Here is a 20,170-nt window from a genome sequence, read left to right on the forward strand (position 1 = left end):
GGTAGGAAAAGTATATGTGAGTCACTGAAGGAGGTAAGATGCTAGAAAATAAGTACTAAAGATCTGATAATTTGTTTCAAGTGGAGAAGTACTAGTCTGCTTTCTCAATGTTTCATTAAGCTCTACCTGTGTTTTAGACTAATATTACTTCTTTAAAAATTTGGATAAGGTTCATCAATGTAACTGGTAATCAAGCCTTAGAAGCCTCTTGCCTGCCAGGACTCTGCCAGTAAGGGTGTCTGACTCCTTTTTGTATACATCTGAACAGAGATTCGTCCAAATCCCATCAACCTAACATCTCTTTTAGGGATAGGTTTGCTTATACTGTCATGACTTATAATAGGATTACTTATATCATCAAAGATGATTCTTCCCTACCTTCTGCTAAAGCACAGTCAACTGCTGATGGTGAGCAAGTGAGCTTGAAGATGAAGGAGGTGGTCAGGGACCTGTTACCTTTTCTTGTTTGCTCTTAAATAATTTGGAGATATGAGAGCTATCCTAGATTTTAATAAACCCATTCAAATTCACATTTAAGCTTTAGTAATTGTATTTGGAGAAGAAATCTCTCAGGGAATTGGATTAATTTATCATTTTTTGCCAGGCATAGATCATATTCTTTTTATTTATAGTTATATTGCTTACCTTCCTTGCCTGGAGCTTACTCAGATTGACAGCATCTCCATTTCTTCTGTAGACAGTTTGTAGTCAAAAGTATACATATTCTGGGAGCAAATATTAGTTCAGAATTGGAACCTGTAGGCTCACTAACTTATTTCTTGACTGACAGGGCACTTTTTAAAGTTCACCTTTTCTTTGGAGAGAGACATGCACAAGTCGCACACAACCAAACAACATTGTGAAGTTATAGCTAATACCAAATCCCTCAGGGTGCTTGTCTTTGTGGGAGGAGTTAGAGGAGAAGTGTAAATATTTCTACTGAGATTGCCATGAGGCAATTGTCTTTCACTGTTGTCTTTCAAAATGTTATCTGGTTGACATTCAGGGAGTACTGTGTAGCCTGGTCAAGATTCTGATGACTGCCTCCAGCAGGACAAGGTGAAACCTGCTCAGAGAATGCTCATATTAAGCAACCTTTTCGTCCTGAAACTCCAGTCTAAAGTGCAGCAGATCATGAGCTTATGTAAAGTATTATAATCTGGTGCAGAGCCTTTTACTTTCTCAAGGCTAAAGACTAAGAATAGTTTCTGATAACTAGATGCATTTGCTCTGTCTTTGCTATGTGAAGCAGCTAGTTTTCATGATGATTGACTGGGCAGCTGTTTATGCCAAATTCCAGTATACAAGGATCCACTGTGAACACCAGGTCCAGCAGCATGGCTTTTCCATTTAAAAGCAAAAAGAAGAAATTGGTCTGTTTATCATTGACAGTCTTCTATTTCCTGACTGGTGGTTTCTCTATCATCTAGGTGGCCAGAGACAACCTCCTTATGGGACGTCCTGGGTTCCTGTGGCATTGGGCATTCTCACAGCTCTGGTCACAGCTGTTGCCCTGGCTCTTATTCTTCTTCGGAAAAGAAGAAAGGAAACTCGGTTTGGGTAAGGGAGGCTCTCCTTGTGCTGGTTAGAGAGATCTCTGCTTTCTCTTCTAGTGTCGTTTCTGACTCAATTATTTTTCAAGAAGCATTGTTGATGGAGTACTTTTGACACTTTCTTTCGATAACTGTATTGGTTGGGTTTTTTGGGGGGTTTTTTTGGCTGTTGTTGGTTTTTTTCAACAATTTTGGGAAAACCTACCTTTTCTTCAAAATAAGAACATCAAAAATACAGTAGAAAAATGTTATGTTAATACCTAGGCTTTATTAGACTGTAGAAATGTAAACTAGATCGAGATAATTCTTAACACTGCTACTTAAGAGATTCAAAGAGAAAAGACTCACTAATGAAACATTCTTATGGGCTGAGCTCTTTATCCCATGCTGATTTTCAGTCTAGCAACTGATTGTAACTTCCTGACTGCCCAGAACCCTCTGTATCCCCAGTAAAGTTTCTTTTCCATCGCCTCTGACAGTTGGCTGCTTGGCTGTGAATTGCTCCTGGCTGCAAGCAGGGTTCCCATTCTTTTCAGTCTCTGACCTCCCTCTCACAGCAGCATCTCTGTTTATATGACTCTTGCAACCTGCCCCAACCTGCAGCTTCTACCAGCACTGGGGAGGAGTGATTCCCTTGTTTTGGAAGGCTCTCACCCCCTCTAGGTACATTAGCAAGGCAGCATAAACCCATTGTTCCTCTTCTCCAGCTACACCCTCTTTAACAAAACAGTCTGCAGTATTTATATGTCAAGGGATGAGAAATCATCGATACTGTCCAGCACACTCTTTTAGAAGTGAATGACCCATGTAATCATGGCCCTGTGTGTCTTTTCTGCCTTCTAGCCATGCCTTTGGCAGTGTGGTTGGCAGAGGGGATCCAGCAGTCCATTTCAGAGCTGCCAGGTCTTTCAACAGGGAGGGCCCAGAGCTCATTGAAGCAACACGTAAGTAAAATGACCTGAGTGATTCTGCCTGGAAAGATGTGTTCATGCATGTACTATACACTCTCTGTTTTTACTGAAACTGATGTTTTTTGATCAAAAATATGGGATTGATTTACAAAGAGGCTTAGACCTTGTGAATTGCAGAGATGAAAGGCCAGAATTGCTGTTGCCTTACCGATTACTTAGCACTTGCTAATTACAGCTACAGTCATTGTGTATATTAGTGCAAGGCATGAATTCACCACTCCTCTGCCCCAGTTTCACATTACAGGGACTTCTTCGACTGGAATATTATACAATGGTGAGATAAATACAGCTCAAGAATATTAGCAGTATGCTTTAAACTCAGTATGCTGAGCTGTGCTACAAGCATGAACCAATTAATCAGTCTTAGAAAGCCAGGAATTAGTAACTTATCAAACAGGAGCCTGAGTAAAAGGAATGGCCAGAGTTAAGATGATCCATTTCTGTCTCCTGGTTCATCAAGGGCATGGTTCTCTGTAGCAGCTCCATAGCTGGGTTAGGATGAGTCTTTAACTTTGCTCCCCTGGATTTAAAGGTCTCTCCATTAAATCTAGTGACCATAAATTTTTCGACATTACATTACCTTCTCAACCAGGTGCTGTGAGACATTGTACTTGAAATAGTCTGAGAGCCAATCACTGAAAAGTGGTGCAGCTCCATCAACTTAAATTAAGCTGTATGAACCAGTGTCTGTCAGGGGCCTTTCTGATTGGATTTTATCTTCTCAGTGTTATTTACATTAGTTCTATATTCCTGTTGCTCTTGGTGTGTTTGAGGGTGGTGTTATCACACCCTCTCCCTTTAAGTAATGTTGGTACATTTTCTTGTGGTTGAAAGTTACTGGCCTCTTGTCTGTGGTGAGGCTAGAGGACATGTTAGGGAACTGGCTTTTTCAGGTTTCCTCCTTACAGTATGGGAATCAGATTGGAGATGGAGATTAGAACAGGCAATACTTGATGTTGTGACAGAATATATAGGTATCCTTATTAATTCTTCATTTTTATGTTTTGGTTTCTTTTCCAGTGGAGAGTGTAGGGATAAGTGATGAGCTGAAGACAAAACTCAAAGATGTCTTAATCCAGGAACAGCAGTTCACCTTGGGAAGAATGTTGGGCAAGGGTAAGAACCAAAACCGAACAAGGCTTTACATTGAAAATACCGCTTGTGTTACCTTTACTGTTGAGTTAGGAGAAGCAATCATAAGCAACCTATTTTCTCTCCTCCTTAAATGGGAATTAAAATGGAGCTATCCCTTCCACTGGGATAAAACATTTCAGAGGTTTAGTGTAACTAAGAGGATATTGGCTAAGCCATTCCTATAATATGGCTCGACACAGTCATGAACTGCAGTCTGTGCTCAGCTTTCCGAAGTACTGTTGATTCACTGGTGTGTGAATTTCTTTCAGAGATTTAAACAAAGGAATGTTCAGTTAAACTTCTGCTCCTTCTAATAACAAAATGGTGCTATAGAATTCCTTCCATTTACATAAGCATGCATGAAGTGTTAAACAGGCTGAGACAATACAGAGACAGAGATGATATACCTCAAACATTCCAACCGCTCAAAAAAAGTTGATTCAGTTTCAGGTATTCTCAGTGTCTGGGGTGGTTTGCCTCCAGATTTTAATTTGACCTCTTAGGGAGGCACATTTGGAACAGGTACTGAATTTTGCTGACATTTGTCCTCATTAGTTCAAGTCCTTAGGAGTGCTTCTGACTGTGAATCTCCCGCTGGATCTTGTACACAGGTGCTGCTGATATTTCTCGGAGGTCTTCAGATGAGGAGGGATTGTCAGAGCAAAAGTGGGATGCTTCTCACTTAACTTACCTGAGAGATTGGCCCAGAAACTCTATGTGGAAAGATGGGTTTGAATTTAGATTTCCCAAATGGCAGACCAGTGTGCTGACTGTTGAATCATCCTTCCTTACTTCTCAGTCTGAAGGCAGTCTTTAGAAATAAATGAAAACGTGTAAGGATAAAGCCAATAACTACGAGAGGAGCACGTCAGGGTCATAAGCAAAAGGAAGCTGAAGTGTTTTGCTTCCTTTTTCTTTATAAGACTAATTTTATTGCAGTTTTCTTTGACCCTTTCCCACAGGGAGCATTCTTCTACTCCATCCCTCTTAGAACAAATGCGTTTCTTTTAGAGCAGGAAGATGACCTTCCTGCAGAAGTGTTCTCAGAGGGTTTAACAAAGCTAAGTAATTAAACAGCTGTGTCATTTCTTTGTGAGTATCAGCTGTTGGCCAGTTTCTGGGACTTCTGGGACTTCAACCCTTCTGGGCTGTCTCCATGGCAGGTAACAAACTGAAATCAGCTGCAGTGGGGCCCCAGGGCATGATTTTGCTGGGAGAATACCAGCTGGTAGGATCTGATCTGTGTTGTCAGTCCCACTGCTGCAACCCCACACTCAGCACACAGGTTGTAAGATGGCATGTCTGCATTACTGTGAGCTCTGCTGACTCTACAGCTGAGCAACAGCTCCATAGTATGGAAGCAGCACGAAATGCCTTTGCTCCTTCCCATTTTCCTCTTTTGTGGTCAGATCCACTGCTTGTGGTTATTTTGTAGTAAGCATGTACCGTACAGTAGTGAAGGACACTGGTGAAAAGCTAGTGGAAAGATATTGTTTCCAGTGTGGGTGTCCTGAGTGCCATATTTTGCTTCCTTCTTTTCAGTACCAAAGTTCCTCATACTAATGCATTTTGGGTGGAGTAGGCAGTTACAAAATTAGGGAGAGCAAATCTATAGCCAGATCTAATGCAAAGAGGCTGTTAGGCTGTGGTATAAAGCCACTTCAGGCCAAAATAATTTGAAGAGGTTTTGGCCTGTTGCATTTCCTCTTATCTCCCTTAGAGAATAAACCAGAGTAGACACTACCTCCTGTGAATCAGCATATCACTCACATACAAGTAGGTGCTCTGTGTTTTCTCTGGTCGACTGTGATTCATAGAAGTCATTCCCTGAGTTTTGAGAGATAAGGCTGACTATGTTTCAAATCGTTTAGTCTGGCACCATCACTCAGCTCTGATGGCTGTTAATAGTGAGAGCCTCTGCCAACCCATCCACTTGCTGCTCAGCTAGCAGCCTCCTCTCTGACCAGAACCTTGCTCAAATTCATCCCTCATGATGTGGCTTCCCCAGAAATGTCTGGCTACGATCCCACCTTAAACTTTGTCTCTGCATCGTCTGGCTGGCTGGATATTGCTTTTTTCCCCCTGTTGTTTTCCTTTGCCTTCTGTACTGCCAGCACAGTGATCTCTGTCTACTGGTAGTGCTACCTCTTCTAGGCACACATATGCTGAAAGTTGGTGTCTGGAACTGCAGAATGAAAAATGAAGCATTGTTTATGGTTATTCAGCTTCTTTCCCAGTGACCCCTGAAGGGAACCTGCTGTGAATCACACTTTCTTCACAAGAAGCTATTCCCTCACTGCCTTCTCTGGTCATTTCACAGGGGAGTTTGGGTCAGTTCGAGAGGCACTACTGAAGCTAGATGATGGCTCTTTCCAGAAAGTTGCAGTGAAGATGCTGAAAGGTAAGTGGGAGCAGGGCTACCTGAATTATTTAAGAAAAGAAAGCTTGGAAGGATTAAATGTTGTCTGTCCTGCTCTCAGCAAACATGCCTTGATGCTCTTTACTCCTCTCTGAGCTTCCAACTCAGCCACTCTACCCATCTCTTTCATGTCAGTCTTTTTGTAGTGGAAGCTTTTCAGGGAAAGACCTATACCACCCTAGTTGCTTCTACAGCATCCAGCACGTGGTGAGTGCAATCAAAACCACTGTATCATGTGGCACAGACAGCTCAAACAGGTCTGCTTTGCCCTAATAATTCAGCAGTGAAAGACAGTACTCCTCCAAGCCCATATCCTGGAATAAACAGAAGAGTGTTTGGGCTGAATGCAGTGACAAGCTGTCATGGTTTGAGATAGCCCAAAATCCAATTTCCTAGCTCCATTCCCCCTCCCACATCTCAACCCAATGTGAGATGGGTTTTTTCCAGACAAAACACACCAGACTCAGAATGGGGGAAAGGGAATATATTACAATGACTGTACAAATAAATACTATAACACATTATATACAACCTTAGCTATCTCTACTATGACATATAGTATTTACAATGGATCAGATCTCTTCTCCCCTCCAAATAAAAGTCCAGGAGGGAAAGAAGGACAGATCCCTTCTTCAGAGCAGCAATGTCTCTAAGGCAGCAGTCATCTGTCCTTTTCTCATGCAGCAGCTGATGGCTGGATCTCTGCCAGCACTCACAAGGGTGGTATCCAAGCTCCTCTCGGCCCCGTCGCCAAACAACCGAGGGGTCTTCCGTGGGCTTCGTAACCCCAGACAAAGGTCGTTTCACCACGTCATATCACGAAGCACAGGGGGTCTTTGTGACGGTCTGGTATCTCCAGGAGATTCAAGCTCCTTGCAGGGCCTCTGTGCCCTGTCTCAGGCTGCGAGCTTCTTTGTAGCTTGCAGCAAGGGAGGGCCCCCAAGGCCAACCTCCCACACTCCGTCCTGACTGAGCTCTCAGGACGACCGAGCTTCTTAGCTCCTTTACCCATTTAGGACTTCTAATCAGTAAGAGTCCACCCCCCTCCATTTTTGGAGGGATCTCCAAGGAAGTTTAGGGGAGTTTTGCAGTTCTTACCCCCAAGCTTTCTCTCTGTAGAAACTTAGTTCTGTTTCTCTGCTGCCGGTTCTCTACCTCGGCTTGAGCAGCTCTGAGTCTTCCTTGGCTGCATGCTGTTTCTGCTGCTTCCCTGGTTCAGGTCTTATCAGTTGGCTTTTAGCCATAACCTCTGGACGCTGCCGCCGCTTCTGCTCTGTCTCTGCTCACTCACGATGGAAAACATCCCCCAGCTCACAGCTACAGACACATAGTCCAGCTTAACACTGTTCCAAGTCTCTGTAGCCCCCAACTGGGGCTGGGGGGGGGGCCCAGAGGCCCCAAAGGGCTCCGAGCCCCCTTCCTCATGGTCTTTCACAACATGGCCACTTCTTCTAACCTAAAAACTACAACTCTTCTCTTCCGATCTGGTTGTGGTATGTTTACATTTTTGCAGGAGCGTCCATTGGACAGAACTTCAAAACTTCCAGGGGTTTCCACCCCTTGGGGTCTACCACTTTTCTTATCCTCTGGGGGAAAACAAAGTCCAAACCACTACACAAGCTAACTCAGTCAGGCACATTTGACTAAGTAGTCTCACTCCCTTCTGATTTGTCATTTGATGAGTATACATAACAAGGGCAACTAACACATTCATCAGGCACAAGTCTGTAACAAGAAAATCAATTAAGAGATAGGTATAAATCAAAGCAAGTATGTACATATATGTGTGTTTATATAGGTTAACCAATGTTATTTCATCTCTGTTGCCTGTAAGGCAAAAATTAACTGAGACCGACTGAAAACAGAGTCACACTCACTTCTGGAACTCAGTTTGCTGTCACAGAATACCAGCTTGTACTAAATATACTAGTATCACACTAGTGTAAATTGTATCAACTTAATCCAGCTTCAGCAATAATTCTAATCAAGCTTTGGTATAGTCAGACTGTCTGCCTTCAGGCATCTAACTTAGGAACAATCTGTCAGCCTCCAGAGGCACCTTCCTTTCTCCATTGACTGTAAAAAGGGAATATGCTTTTGTCTTCTGAATCATATTGAAATTACTTGCCTAAAGTAGATAATATGAATACTCCCCTACAGGTCTGAATCTGATCTTGCAGCAGGGCTGGAGGACTCCTGCTAAAATGCAGCAACAGAAGTGGAGGAAGTAGTTGACTGGGCTAATTCTTCATTATATTGATCTATTTCCATAAATCTGGAGTAATAGCAATGAGAAATAATTTACTCCAAATTTATGCTGATGTATGTCACTGCTGAATTTGGTCCACACTCTCCAGTAGTGTGGTTATTTAAGAAATCTTACCTCCAGCACCTTAGAAGACTCAATTATGCTCAGAGACAGAGAACCACTGATCTTTCATGCCATTCTTATCAGAGATGAATTGGGGTCTGCTCTGTCAGCCAGGGGCTCCAGGCCATCTCCTCAGTTTCAACATTTCCTTTCATTTGTGTGATGTCTCCTCTCTGTGACATTGTAGTTTAGGTTCTTTTACCTAATTTATTCTTACATCTTTAACCCCCACATGCTTTGCACAGCTTCCAAGGAAAGTTCTTACTGAGAAAAGAGCTGCTAATCAGCAGGTCTTTACTCTGCCAAGAACCAGTTTACCAGATGTCCCTGATGTGTGCTTACTGCTGCTCATCCCAGGTGAGAGTGTCAGGCTCTACTTTGTTATAAAATGGTTTATCTAGCTATAGGTCTGAGAGGATGTGCTGTGCCAAAAAGAACAAGCTTCTTATAATCATTATTTGTAAAGTCCCTTGGAGCCACCCACAAAGGAAGAAAACTTACAGTCACTTTTTCCAGCGGACATCTTCACGTCGACTGACATTGAGGAGTTCCTGCGAGAGGCTGCGTGTATGAAGGAGTTTGACCACCCACACGTCACTAAACTGATTGGTAAGCCAGCATTGCTGCTTATGCCACAGAGCACCTCCTGTTCCTGCACAATCCCACACAATCTCACTCCCCACTGCTGTCCAACAGCAGTGCTAGCACAGCCACCTCTGTGCTGCCTGGAGTCCTGCATAGATCAGCACTGCTCTTTCACCGGGCCCAGTGCGTGTAAGTGCTCTCAACGCTTGCCCTCATACACCAGTAATAAGCATCTCTTATTTAAGCCATTTCTTTGGTTCTTGCGAACTACATCAGGGAGACTTTGGATGGCCGAGATATGTCTACACTGCCATGAAATGTGGACAGATGCGTTGGTACACTATAAATAGAGGCAGGGAAGATTGTGCCTTTCCAAAGTACCAAGTAAGAAGTACGACATCTGTGGGTCAGCGCTGTGGAACACAGGCAATTTCCGGAATGTGTAGATTGTACTCCAAAGCCTGGGGTTTGGGGCTGTCTGGTCTGGAGTGATCCTAGAAACATTTATAGCAGGTCCTGCAAGAAGATCTGAGAGGTGCTAGGCACTTAGTACTGCCTCTGAAACAAACAGGCTTAGAGGTATCTTAACACCTCCTGGCATGAAGTCATGGAAAGGGGCCTTGAGCATGGAATCTACCTGCCAAAACTGCACGTTTTCCTCCAGATTTCTAAGGGGAAGGCACAGCAACCTTTAAGATTCCACTTGGGAGTGATCTGTTTGCTAACACCCCTTTGCTGTGTGTGTCCTCATCAGGAGTCAGTCTACGGAGCCGTCCCAAAGGCCGTCTCCCAATTCCCATGGTGATCCTGCCCTTCATGAAGCATGGAGACCTCCATGCTTTCCTGCTGATGTCACGGATTGGGGAAAACCCTTTTGTAAGTCTGTCTTACAGTAGAATTCCTTCTGGAAGGATATGGATTTTCAGAGAATGTACTTGGAGCAGTTCAGGGTTGGCCTCCCAAAGACACTGACAGATGACTGGATTTTAATACCAGAGAAGGTTGTGAGATGTGATGTTGAAGTACTTAATTCCATGCATGTTGAGGACCAGCTCCTCCATTCCATCCCCCTCCCTATATCCCCCATCTCTGCTCCTTAAGCTAGCAGCAAATGTTGCAGTTTTGCCATGTGTGTCAAAAGCTTACAGGAACAGAACTTAAACTGTTATTTCTTACAGAACTTGCCTGTTCAGACACTCCTGAAGTTCATGATTGACATTGCCAGTGGGATGGAGTACTTGAGCTCAAAAAATTTCATACACAGGGACCTCGCAGCTCGGAACTGCATGTAAGTGACCCATGAGTTTTGAGAGAAAAAAAAAGACCAGAGTGGGTGAGGAAGGGAAAACTTTTACATCACAGAAGTGGGGACAGATTCTGTCTGAGATTGATAATCCTTGCATTTGAGTGACAATAGACATAGGGGAGCCATGACCATGGTAGTAGGGTGTGTGGTGGTGGTGCTGGGGACAGGGAGCAACTCCTGAAGTCCCACTGAGCTTTCAAATAAACCTTTTTTATAAGGAACTTTTCCATCATTGGTCTGCACATATAGTTTCATAGAGTTGATTACAATATGTGTTTGTAATTAGAAGCTACTCTAGTGGCTGCGTGTCAGCATAGGCTCTTTGTTCCACAATATAATGTAACTAACAGGAGAGAATGGGTTTGGCTGTGTTAGGAGAAAAGAACTTTCATTGTAGCCTGAAGTCTGTATTTCTGGTATCTATTTTGAGGACTTGATTATCACAATATAAGAACTGTAGTTTCCTTGAAAGCTGGTGGAGAATGCCTTTAAAATGGTGAACACACCGTGTGATCTCACTTCACTGTTCCTGACCCCAAAATAACTTGACTGCTTTGAAGGGTAGAAAAGTCCTTTTTCTTCTTTCCACTCTACTTCTTCCCTAAGAATGGAGTAAGGAACAAGCCATTCTGACAGGCAGAACTCTGCCTCTGAACAAAACCACAACAACTGATAAAATCCACAATGAGACACAGATTTCCAAAGGCATTTGAATGTCCAGATATACAGATAAGAGCCTAATAGCATAATGAAAAATGATGGGTTAGCCTGCTTTGACATTTACAAGAAAACCCATACTGATTTCCTATTTTTGCAGACTTCCTCCAGAGGAAGCTGAATGCATGTTTCAGCACATCATCTGGGGAAAGCAGTGAGTCCTTTATGAGGCCTGAGAACATGAAGTCTTTGTGGGCTTCACTTCCATTGCCTACCAATGTGTCTAGGTTTAAGTGGATGAGGGGCAATTCAGACCATTCACCAGGCCTTGGTGGTAGCACTGAGCACTGCAGATGTCCTGTGGTAATCTTGGAAACTACAGAAAGTATCTAAGTTTGTTTTGTGTAACAGAGTAGACCGTCTGAGCATGGCTATTTCCTTACTTCATTAGTCCTAATTATTTCCCTGTAAGTCTGAAGGAACTGATTTGAGACCACTAAACTGTTTCACATTGATCATCAAGTAGATGAAATCATTATCCTCTTTGGTAATACTTGATCAACTATATACCTCAGTTCCTTGAACATTGGTTTTTTTGGTTTGGTTTTTTTTTTCTTTTTTTCTTGCCTGACATAGCCAAAAAATGCTTTCCTTTCCTCAATCATGAAAACTTTCCCATAGGTTGGATGAGAACATGAATGTTAGTGTTGCAGACTTTGGACTTTCTAAGAAAATCTACAGTGGAGACTACTACCGTCAGGGCTGTGCCTCCAAGCTGCCAGTGAAGTGGCTTGCTCTGGAAAGTCTGGCAGATAATCTGTACACAACACACAGTGATGTGGTGAGTTTTACTCTGGTGCATTTGGGGACCATTTGTATTCCTGCTGAAGTGGAGGACTCTTTCTGTATCCAGTCAATGTGGGAAAAGGCCCTGGTGATGGGAAAGGGAGTTTGCCTTGGGTTTGAGGGATGGTGCTGCCTCTGCCTTCAGTGTTATCAGAACTCAAGACTAAAAATATGTGAGAGTGGCTTACGGCAGAAGAAATCAACCCTTTTGCTCTTCTTGTCCTTTTGTCCTTTATTTTTCAGTTCTTATCCCCATCCTCTTCTTCACCTTTCCCCTGCTCCTCTTCCTTTTCCTCTTTCTTTATGCAGTTTCTTCTTTCTTATTCTTTTTGCTTTCTCTTCTCCATGACAGTTTGAAGGTGACATTTGAAGTGCATGTAACCCACACACTTATGTGTAAGTGCAGCAAAGGTTCTCTGTGCTACAGGAGGCATTGGTGGAACTTCACAGATCTGAATACATCAGTGCTTAGACACTCCCAATAACTTTGCCCCTGGGGAGCAAGGCTAAACCCATTCATCTGAAATTGTTGCATATTTTCCCTTTGTTTTTTTTGGTTGTTCCTTTCTTTTTTTTTCCTGATACTATCTCCTCTCTTCCTCGCTGCCTTTTGTCTGTTTTCACACTAGTTTTGTCCTTCAGTCCTGTGGACTTGCCTTTCCAGTTATCTGTGTCACAATGTAACTGGAGAGTGCCTTGTAATGTGGCTGCTGTGTTGCTCAGTGATGGCTGTAGCAGCTGTAGACAGTGTTTAGCGATTGGTGATCACTAGCTCAACCAGTTTACAGTAGATACTGGACAGGGGTTTGCTTATGAAAATAATAATCTTTAGCACCTAACAAAACCTTGCAGTTGAAATGTACAAGTACGAGCGTTGCAGTGCAGAGCAGCAATGAAGGTGAGCCGTGCGTGGTTTGTTCCTTGCTCTGTTTATTGGCTAAACTCTGCTTTCACTTGTGCCTGTACATTACTAGAAGCTCAGAATCTGGTTCAGTGAATTAAGAAACTGATTTGCGAGCCCCAAACCAAAATCTTCTTATAGAACAAAACCAATACTGCATACCTTAAAGAACCATGAGTAGGAGATGCTTGCGAGAGGTCTGCAGGTGGAAGACAGCAGCAGCTCCCAAATCTTCCCCTGCTCCACTGCAGAATGGGGCCAGATAGTACCTTCAGCCATATCCTAAGATGATATGTCAGCATCAGCTGCGTCCGATGGGTCATTTTTGTTGTCTAGCTAGAGTTTTGATAGTCCTTGCACCACTGCTGTTCGCATGACATTACCCCAGACTGGGAGGGTCAGCACAGTCTGAGCATACTGAAACCCCATCCCAGCGAGCAGGGAACCGCCTGTACACTTGTTCTCTGTGCTGTTCTCTTTCAGTGGGCATTCGGGGTGACCATGTGGGAGATTGTGACCAGAGGGCAAACCCCTTATGCTGGCATTGAGAATGCAGAAATCTACAACTACCTCATCAGTGGGAACAGGCTGAAACAGCCGCCGGAGTGCCTGGAAGATGTGTGAGTACTTCCTCACCCTGGTGACTTGATTTCTTGAGAAGTTTGGCTCGCTGGAAGGAAACAGGGGCAGCTAGCTGGAATGCTGATCTGAATCCATCCACTTTCTAGTACACAGAGGCATTCACTAGAAAGTCTCTGGGTTAGCTACCAGATATTCTCTGCTGGCAGAGCTCCCAGGATCCTGTGGCAACTACACAAGCAGCTAACTTGGCTGAAGGGTTTGAACGGTGTCAACATTAGCAGCTCTTGGCTTTGTGGAAAGTATATAACTTATGTAGAAACTACTCGCTGCCATCTCAGGCCAACATCTGAGCAAAGGGATGAGTTTCATGGCACACCCTGAAGGCTGAACAGAAGGCAGTCTAGCAAGACTATGAGGAAACTGGGTTGCAGAGGCAGGGGCCTGCATGTCTCAGTCTTCAAAACTGGATCTACTACTCTCAAAAATAGCAGGTTGAAAGAGAAGAGAGCAGATAGGTGAATCTAAAGTTCTGTAGGTCAGTGTCCCACTATAAATTACAGGTGGAAACAAAACCAAGACAATCTTGCAGATACTGGTTTCAGACATTTACAGGCATACAGAAAGGACTCAGATAGTCCTCAGAGCATCAGGCAGCCACATGCTGCAGCGTGTGCTCCTGCCTTAGTCCTGCAACCAAAGCACCATTCTTGGGTAGCAGGTTATGTGAAATGTTTGCTCAGGAACCCTTGCTCCATGGGTGGTGGCTGGAGCTTCCTGGACTCCACATGTGGGGCTGAGATCCCTCAGGGAGTGTTACCATGACTTATCCCAGGGTAAAAGCTTGCCTTGTCTGGACAACGTGAAATCATTTCACTGAGGGCCCAAGCAAGTCTGTTTTCTCTGTGTTGTGCCCAAAGCAAGACATAACTGTGAGCACTGACTTTAGTGGTCCTTTCAGGCAGTTCCTTGTATGTAAAATGGGCAACATGAAGTCCTCTATTGTTCCTCTTTCCTCCTGCTTTGATGGTAGATTATTTCATGCGGTTTCTTTCTCCTTTTCCTTTTTTTTCCACATGGGGAATAATCTGTACTCGTTACTAAAGCTGTACACTTTTATCTTCTCAGCAGTTCATTTTAACTGTTACTGAGTTTAAATGAAAACATTGTTATATCACTGCTTAAATTCATTACGTGTCTACATCTTTACTGCTGTGAGTAGCTGTGATTCCAAGTTGTGGAGCTTGTGGCTATAGGATATTATAGATGCAGAAAGTAGAGAAGAGATTCAAAAACCTACTAGGTAGGCATTGGAGTAAAATCCATCAAAAACTACTGAAAAGGTGCAACCACCATTTTGCAAGGCCCTTGAGCTACAGGTTATTGAGATCTGAGAGAATATACCAGAAAGATCTCATTACACACCCACCTTCAGCTTACATGCTTTCCCCCAAGGATTGCTACTGGACGTGGTCAGAAGTAGGGTACTGGGGAAATGGAGTTTTGGAGCTGATTCAGTACAGCCAGTAGTTTCCTACCTTTCTTTCAAACAAATTTCTGCTGATTGACAGCGAGGGGAAAAGAGAGTGTTTAATTTGGTGCCATAGAATAGGAAGTTTCTGTTTTATCTGGAGCGTTTAGAATTATTTCTACTGTTTGTGAAGGATTAATCAGGATTAAGGGAACTGAACCATAGAAGCTTTCTGTAAAAGTAGTGCGAGATCAAAAACAGTCTTGTAAATCTGATAGTAAGCAAGGAACAGAAAAAGTAAAGTAAAACCCATCATTAAATGCTTTATTTCCCAGTAAAGGCCATATCAGATTTTTTCCATTTACAAGTTTAACTGAGGCTCATTTGTATGCAGTGTTTTTCAGTGCCAGCACTGTGCTTTGTTACTGTTCCCTGCAAAACTGGCAACAATAACGCCATAGGAATGCAGCTGTCACTGTTGTGGGTGATGCACAAAGAGGAGGAGGACAATGGCTCTGGCCATGCTCCAGCCAGAGGCCTGGCCAGTGGGGGGCCAGCCAACAGAGACACTGAGCTGGGAAAGCAGCCACAGGGGAGCAGAGCTTCTTTCCCCCCTGCCCAAGCACAGGCCACAGGAGCCCGTGGTGTCTCCTTATGCTGGCCCTTATTCAACCAGAGCTGGGGTGGCTCACAGGAAAAGGGAGAAATGGTGCAGGATGGGGCCTGAGGCACTGAACAAATCTTCTGCATAGGAGTGGTGGCTTTGTACTGGAAAGGCCATTTCAGCATCCCTCTTCCAGCAGTGAAGCTGTTGTCCATTGTTTAACAGTCCTCTAAACAAACCCCATGTGCTTTTTTCCTGTCCTGCTGACAACCTGTCAGGCAGAAACTGCAGCACACCTCAGTTACTCCAGGAATGCTGAGTTAACACAGTGTGAATACTCTGGACATAACTTGTGCCTACCACAGTTCAGTATTAGTTTTCTTCTTGTGATTTATCTGCTCTTGAACTAGAAATTGAAGGGATGGTTTCAGATGTGGCAGAGGTTGAGAGGACAATTTTGTGAATAAATTCAGAAGCTATTACTAGGTGATGTCACACCATCCTATTTTAGCTCCCTAGAGACAGCAAAACAAGAGTTTTACCGAGAAATTCAGCATGCTTTGACAGGATTTTTGGGGGTTTTGATACTGTCTAAATAACTATTTTGACCAGAGTACTAGTGCCTTTGAAAATGGGAAGGAACAAGAAATTAGATCCATAATGACCATCCACATGCTGTATCGCCTGTGCAAGGCCAAAGCTGATAGGTTTTGGGAAAAGCATCTATGCTTTTTTAAGCTGCACTGCCCAAAGCCCCTGTTCAGAGGTGCAGGGCATGGCTGCTCTGCTTCTCAGGGCTCTTGTCTTCCTCTATTTTGCAGCTACGATCTCATGTGTAGATGTTGGCATCCTGAGCCCAAACTACGCCCTAGCTTTGGAGTGCTTCGGTCCCAGCTGGAAATGATTCGCGGGAGGATGTCCACACTCTCTTCCAGTCAAGATCCTCTCTATGTCAACATTGGGAAGGACGAAGAGGCATCTGCAAGTGACCCTGCCCTGCGTGCCTCCTTTGGAAATATGGATGCTGAAGAGACTGTTGCTGGGGCAGCTGCTGCTGTCACAAGTGACTATCGCTACATCATGACGCCCTTGTGCCTTGGAGATGATGCTGAGGGTGAAAGGCATCCAGATGGGCAGGAAGGGGAGGACAAAAGCCTGCTGTATGAGCTAGAGACAGGAGGAGGGAAAAGTTGTTAGCCTGTACATAGCAGTGACATTCTACTTTCCTGGGACTGATTTTGTGCAGCACGATGCCATGTCGCCTGGGGCTCTGATGCTGGATCTGGAACGGCTTTGAACAGAACTGGCCAGAGCTCTTGGACAGCTTTTGTGGCTTTCACCGCCTATGTGGGCTGCAGTGGCAAACGGCTTGGAAGAACCGCAACCCCAGCAACCCCTTGGATTTGGGGGAGAGGGGCAGTAGAGTTACAGATTGACCACATCCTGCTGAAGGGAGTTCAGAGCTAAGGTGGCAGTCAGAGTCTGTGCTCTGCTCCTTCTCACTGAATGTTGGAGCAGAACTGAATACACCTTCTGTTCAGTCAGTGCTTGCTCTTGTGTAGATGGTGTCTTCAATCCTGGCTGCATGACTTCGGGACTGATACCTCTGAAAACACTAGTGGGTATTTACACTGTCATTCAGGACAAGAGGGCAAGATTCCCCTCGTGTTCACTCAGCAGTACTGCCTAGACTTGTTGCCTACCTCAGTGGTTCTCAAACTGATCAGCATATCTGCTTCTACCCAGCACTGAATTTGAACATCTGGCTTATTTTATGCAGTGACATTTGCCGCTTCCTCGATCCAGGGCTGTTTTAGGAGCCTCAGATGTTTTGGTTAGCAAGGAAATTAGAAAAAAAAATGAAAATCCAGCATTCCTCTTCATCCCATGTACCTTTTTTATGTCTTTCTTTTTCTTCCGTTTGATGCCAGTTCAGGCCTGACTAGACTTGCAGCTCATGTTAAAATGCAAAGGGAGAGAGAGCAGCTGGCATATGTGAGGACAGAATCCAACTTCAAAGGAATGGAAAGGAAACAGTGTAGAGAGGACTTAACAGCAGTATGGAGAAACACTGCCAATTAATGGTAAGTGCTGCCCTCCAGGAGAGGAAGGAGACAGCTGAGATACAGAATGGCAGACTTGCTTCAGTTTCAGCAGGAACAGGTTCCAGCATTTGCTTCAAAATCAGATTCGTTTAATCATTCTCTGTATTAGTCCTATGACTTCTTCAAATAACCAAGTACTGTAGCTGCTATAGTGACAGTGTGAAATCAGCTTTCAGAAGATGTGTGAGTTGGGGGAAGGGATGAACTGGGAGATCTCTGAAGAGAGAGGCCTCATGATGAAAAAGCTTGAGAACCACTGGCCTTCCTATTTAGGAGGTTTTCTGGTATGCTGTAAAAGTCACATAAAACATAGACTAGTATCACTGCAGCCTTCCAGTCAGGGCAAAATTAATGATTTTGCTCTTTGGGTTTCGTTTTGTTTTCCAATCAGCATGTCTGACTCACTGTAACTGCAAATGCTTGTGTGGTTTTTAATAATTTAATATTTTACTGTAAATCAGCCTTTGTTTTGTGCAGTGGTTCCCAGCAAGGAAGTGCAGTTACATCTTGCTCTACTTATCCTAAATATTTGCTAGATCTTAATTTCTTTTATTTTCACTGCGCTGAAAACTCGGCAGGATCACAAGACTTAGGATTCCACATTGCACTTCCTCAGATGTGAATACCACAAACGTCAGCATTTGCTGAGTTGGCAAAGGTGGGACCAATAAGTCCAAAGAGATTGCACATTTGATATCAGAACACTCAATCCTTTGATGCCCAGTATTTGCCTGTTGTAAGTTTGGGATCTAACTACGAAATTCAGGTCCAGTTTCAGCCCTTAGTGAGAACTCTTCCTAGGGAAGGGGAATTTCAGCCTGCTACCTGGGCATGGGTCCTTTCTGTAAGGTTTGCTACTGAACAGAGATGTCCTACAGGTGTCTCTAAAAGTTCATTATGGTTTCTCAGTCACAGATACAAACTGCACCATCTTACATCCCAGGCAGTATAGGGTTTTCTCTTCATTTGGCTGGAATGCTGTAAATGCAGGTAAGAACACCTAACAAAGGGTAACAAACACCTGTGCAGTGCATGTTTGCAGTGAGGGCAGAAGACTAAGCTCCCTGCAACTGCCTGGGAAGCGCAGATGTACATATAGACTCTAACTCTGGGAAGCATGTCTTTAGTTTTTATGCATTTTTTAATAATAAAACATGTATTGTGTTTGAGTCCCAGCCTCTTATGTGTGGCAGAGCTTGTGTGATGCTCACTAACTGTATTGGGCCACAGCAAATGTCAGCCCAGCTGAAGGCCATCTTTTTCCCTTCACCAAGAATGATTGGGCTACCTCTTGGAGACAGAGTACGTTTGGCCTCCCCGGATGACAGTTACTCTGCATTGCTCCAACCTTGAGACTGCGAAGGCCAAAATCTGATGGGCACGGGCTGGTGGTTCCACAAAGAGACAGACTCTGCAGCCACCGCTGTGCAGGAACCTGGGGAGAAGCCCATAGTGGATCGTGCTGCATCCTACCTGGGAACGCAAAATCTCTGTGTCAGTTCCTCCTTGAAAACTGTTGTGTGCACCCATCCAGCTACTGGCAGTGCTCTCAGCGGAAGAGAGGTTTGGAGGCGGTGGGTAGAATTCAGCTGCTGAGTCAAATGTTCCAAGCACAACATAAAAGAGCCCTGGATTCCCAGCTCACCGAGAAGAAAAGGTGTACCTCATGCTTTTATTCTTCATCAGCAAACAACACGCTGCACGCCCTCTACCTGCAACTCGTGCAGAGAGGAAGAGTGACGGTAAATGGTACTAGTGCTCACCCCCCATCTGCAATGCAGGAAAAATGACTTCCAAAGCACTAAGTGGCTGATATTGTTAATATTTTAAGATTCCACTGCCCAGTGATGTCCCTTGGATTTGTTTCAAACGATGATTTAATCCTTTCACACACAAGCTTGGACAGACCAGGTACAAATGAGGCTGTTGTGGATAGGAGAAGTGACACCAGAAGAAGAGCTAGTGAGAAAAGAGGGAGGGAAGGAGTTTTTAAAATGAGGACAGATGGGACAAGCTGTCAAGACAAAAAACAAGGGAGTCAGAAGGCAGAGATGTGCAATTTTATATATGACATCCCAGAATAGAGAAGGCATTGCCTCAGCTGGGACCAGGCAAGGGTCTGAGGTGGTGACTGGTGTGTTTTGTTAAAGGATGAGATGCTCTGGTCCAGCCCAAGTGCCCTACAACATGTTGCTCTTAAATCACAAAGAGGCTGTACACAGCTGGCCTGGCCCTTTGTCTGCTTGGAGACAGTGCTGTGATCCTGACCCCAGGGAAGCTTCAGCCTAACAGTTCTGATTTAGGAACCAGCCTGGCACAAATTAAACAATGTGTTTCCCCCCCAGCCACCCTTTTTTTCCATCACCCTAGTACAACGGTGCAGTCTCTCCCATCCTCCCAAGCAGCAGCCCTTGTCCCATCCATTGCAGTGAAATGGCCAAGGGACAGCGCTTGTTTATGCTGAAGCAACTTCTCTCCCATACAGGTAAGCCTGACCACATTCCTCCTCCATCCACATATCCCTGAGGATGGGATATGGTCTCCTTCTTTTTAACAGAGGCTTAAGCCACTTGGGGCAGTTACGGACTCAGTTGTGAGGCAGCGTGCTTAGCAAGAGCACACCAGAAGCTCACAGTACCATCTCTGTTGTGTAGGAGTAGTAGATGCA

The 20,170-nt window shown here is 44.2% G+C and overlaps 1 protein-coding gene across 5 annotated transcripts in view; it reads left to right on the top strand.

Moving 5' to 3' along the window:
- TYRO3 (TYRO3 protein tyrosine kinase) overlaps nt 1-18,677 on the top strand; it is a 44,937-nt gene extending 26,260 nt beyond the window's left edge. For all 5 annotated transcript variants that reach the window (XM_032689781.1, XM_032689780.1, XM_032689782.1 and 2 more), the window contains 10 exons: nt 1,431-1,560; nt 2,397-2,497; nt 3,545-3,640; nt 5,979-6,059; nt 8,965-9,057; nt 9,788-9,909; nt 10,212-10,321; nt 11,678-11,837; nt 13,227-13,363; nt 16,219-18,677. In XM_032689781.1, coding sequence (XP_032545672.1) covers nt 1,431-1,560; nt 2,397-2,497; nt 3,545-3,640; nt 5,979-6,059; nt 8,965-9,057; nt 9,788-9,909; nt 10,212-10,321; nt 11,678-11,837; nt 13,227-13,363; nt 16,219-16,594 — 1,406 coding nt within the window. In that variant the 3' untranslated portion in view covers nt 16,595-18,677. The remainder of the gene's footprint in view (nt 1-1,430; nt 1,561-2,396; nt 2,498-3,544; nt 3,641-5,978; nt 6,060-8,964; nt 9,058-9,787; nt 9,910-10,211; nt 10,322-11,677; nt 11,838-13,226; nt 13,364-16,218) is intronic.
- The last annotated feature ends 1,493 nt before the right edge of the window (nt 18,678-20,170 follow it).

Source organism: Chiroxiphia lanceolata, chromosome 6 (assembly GCF_009829145.1).
Source record: "Chiroxiphia lanceolata isolate bChiLan1 chromosome 6, bChiLan1.pri, whole genome shotgun sequence".
Taxonomy (NCBI): Eukaryota; Metazoa; Chordata; class Aves; order Passeriformes; family Pipridae; genus Chiroxiphia; species Chiroxiphia lanceolata.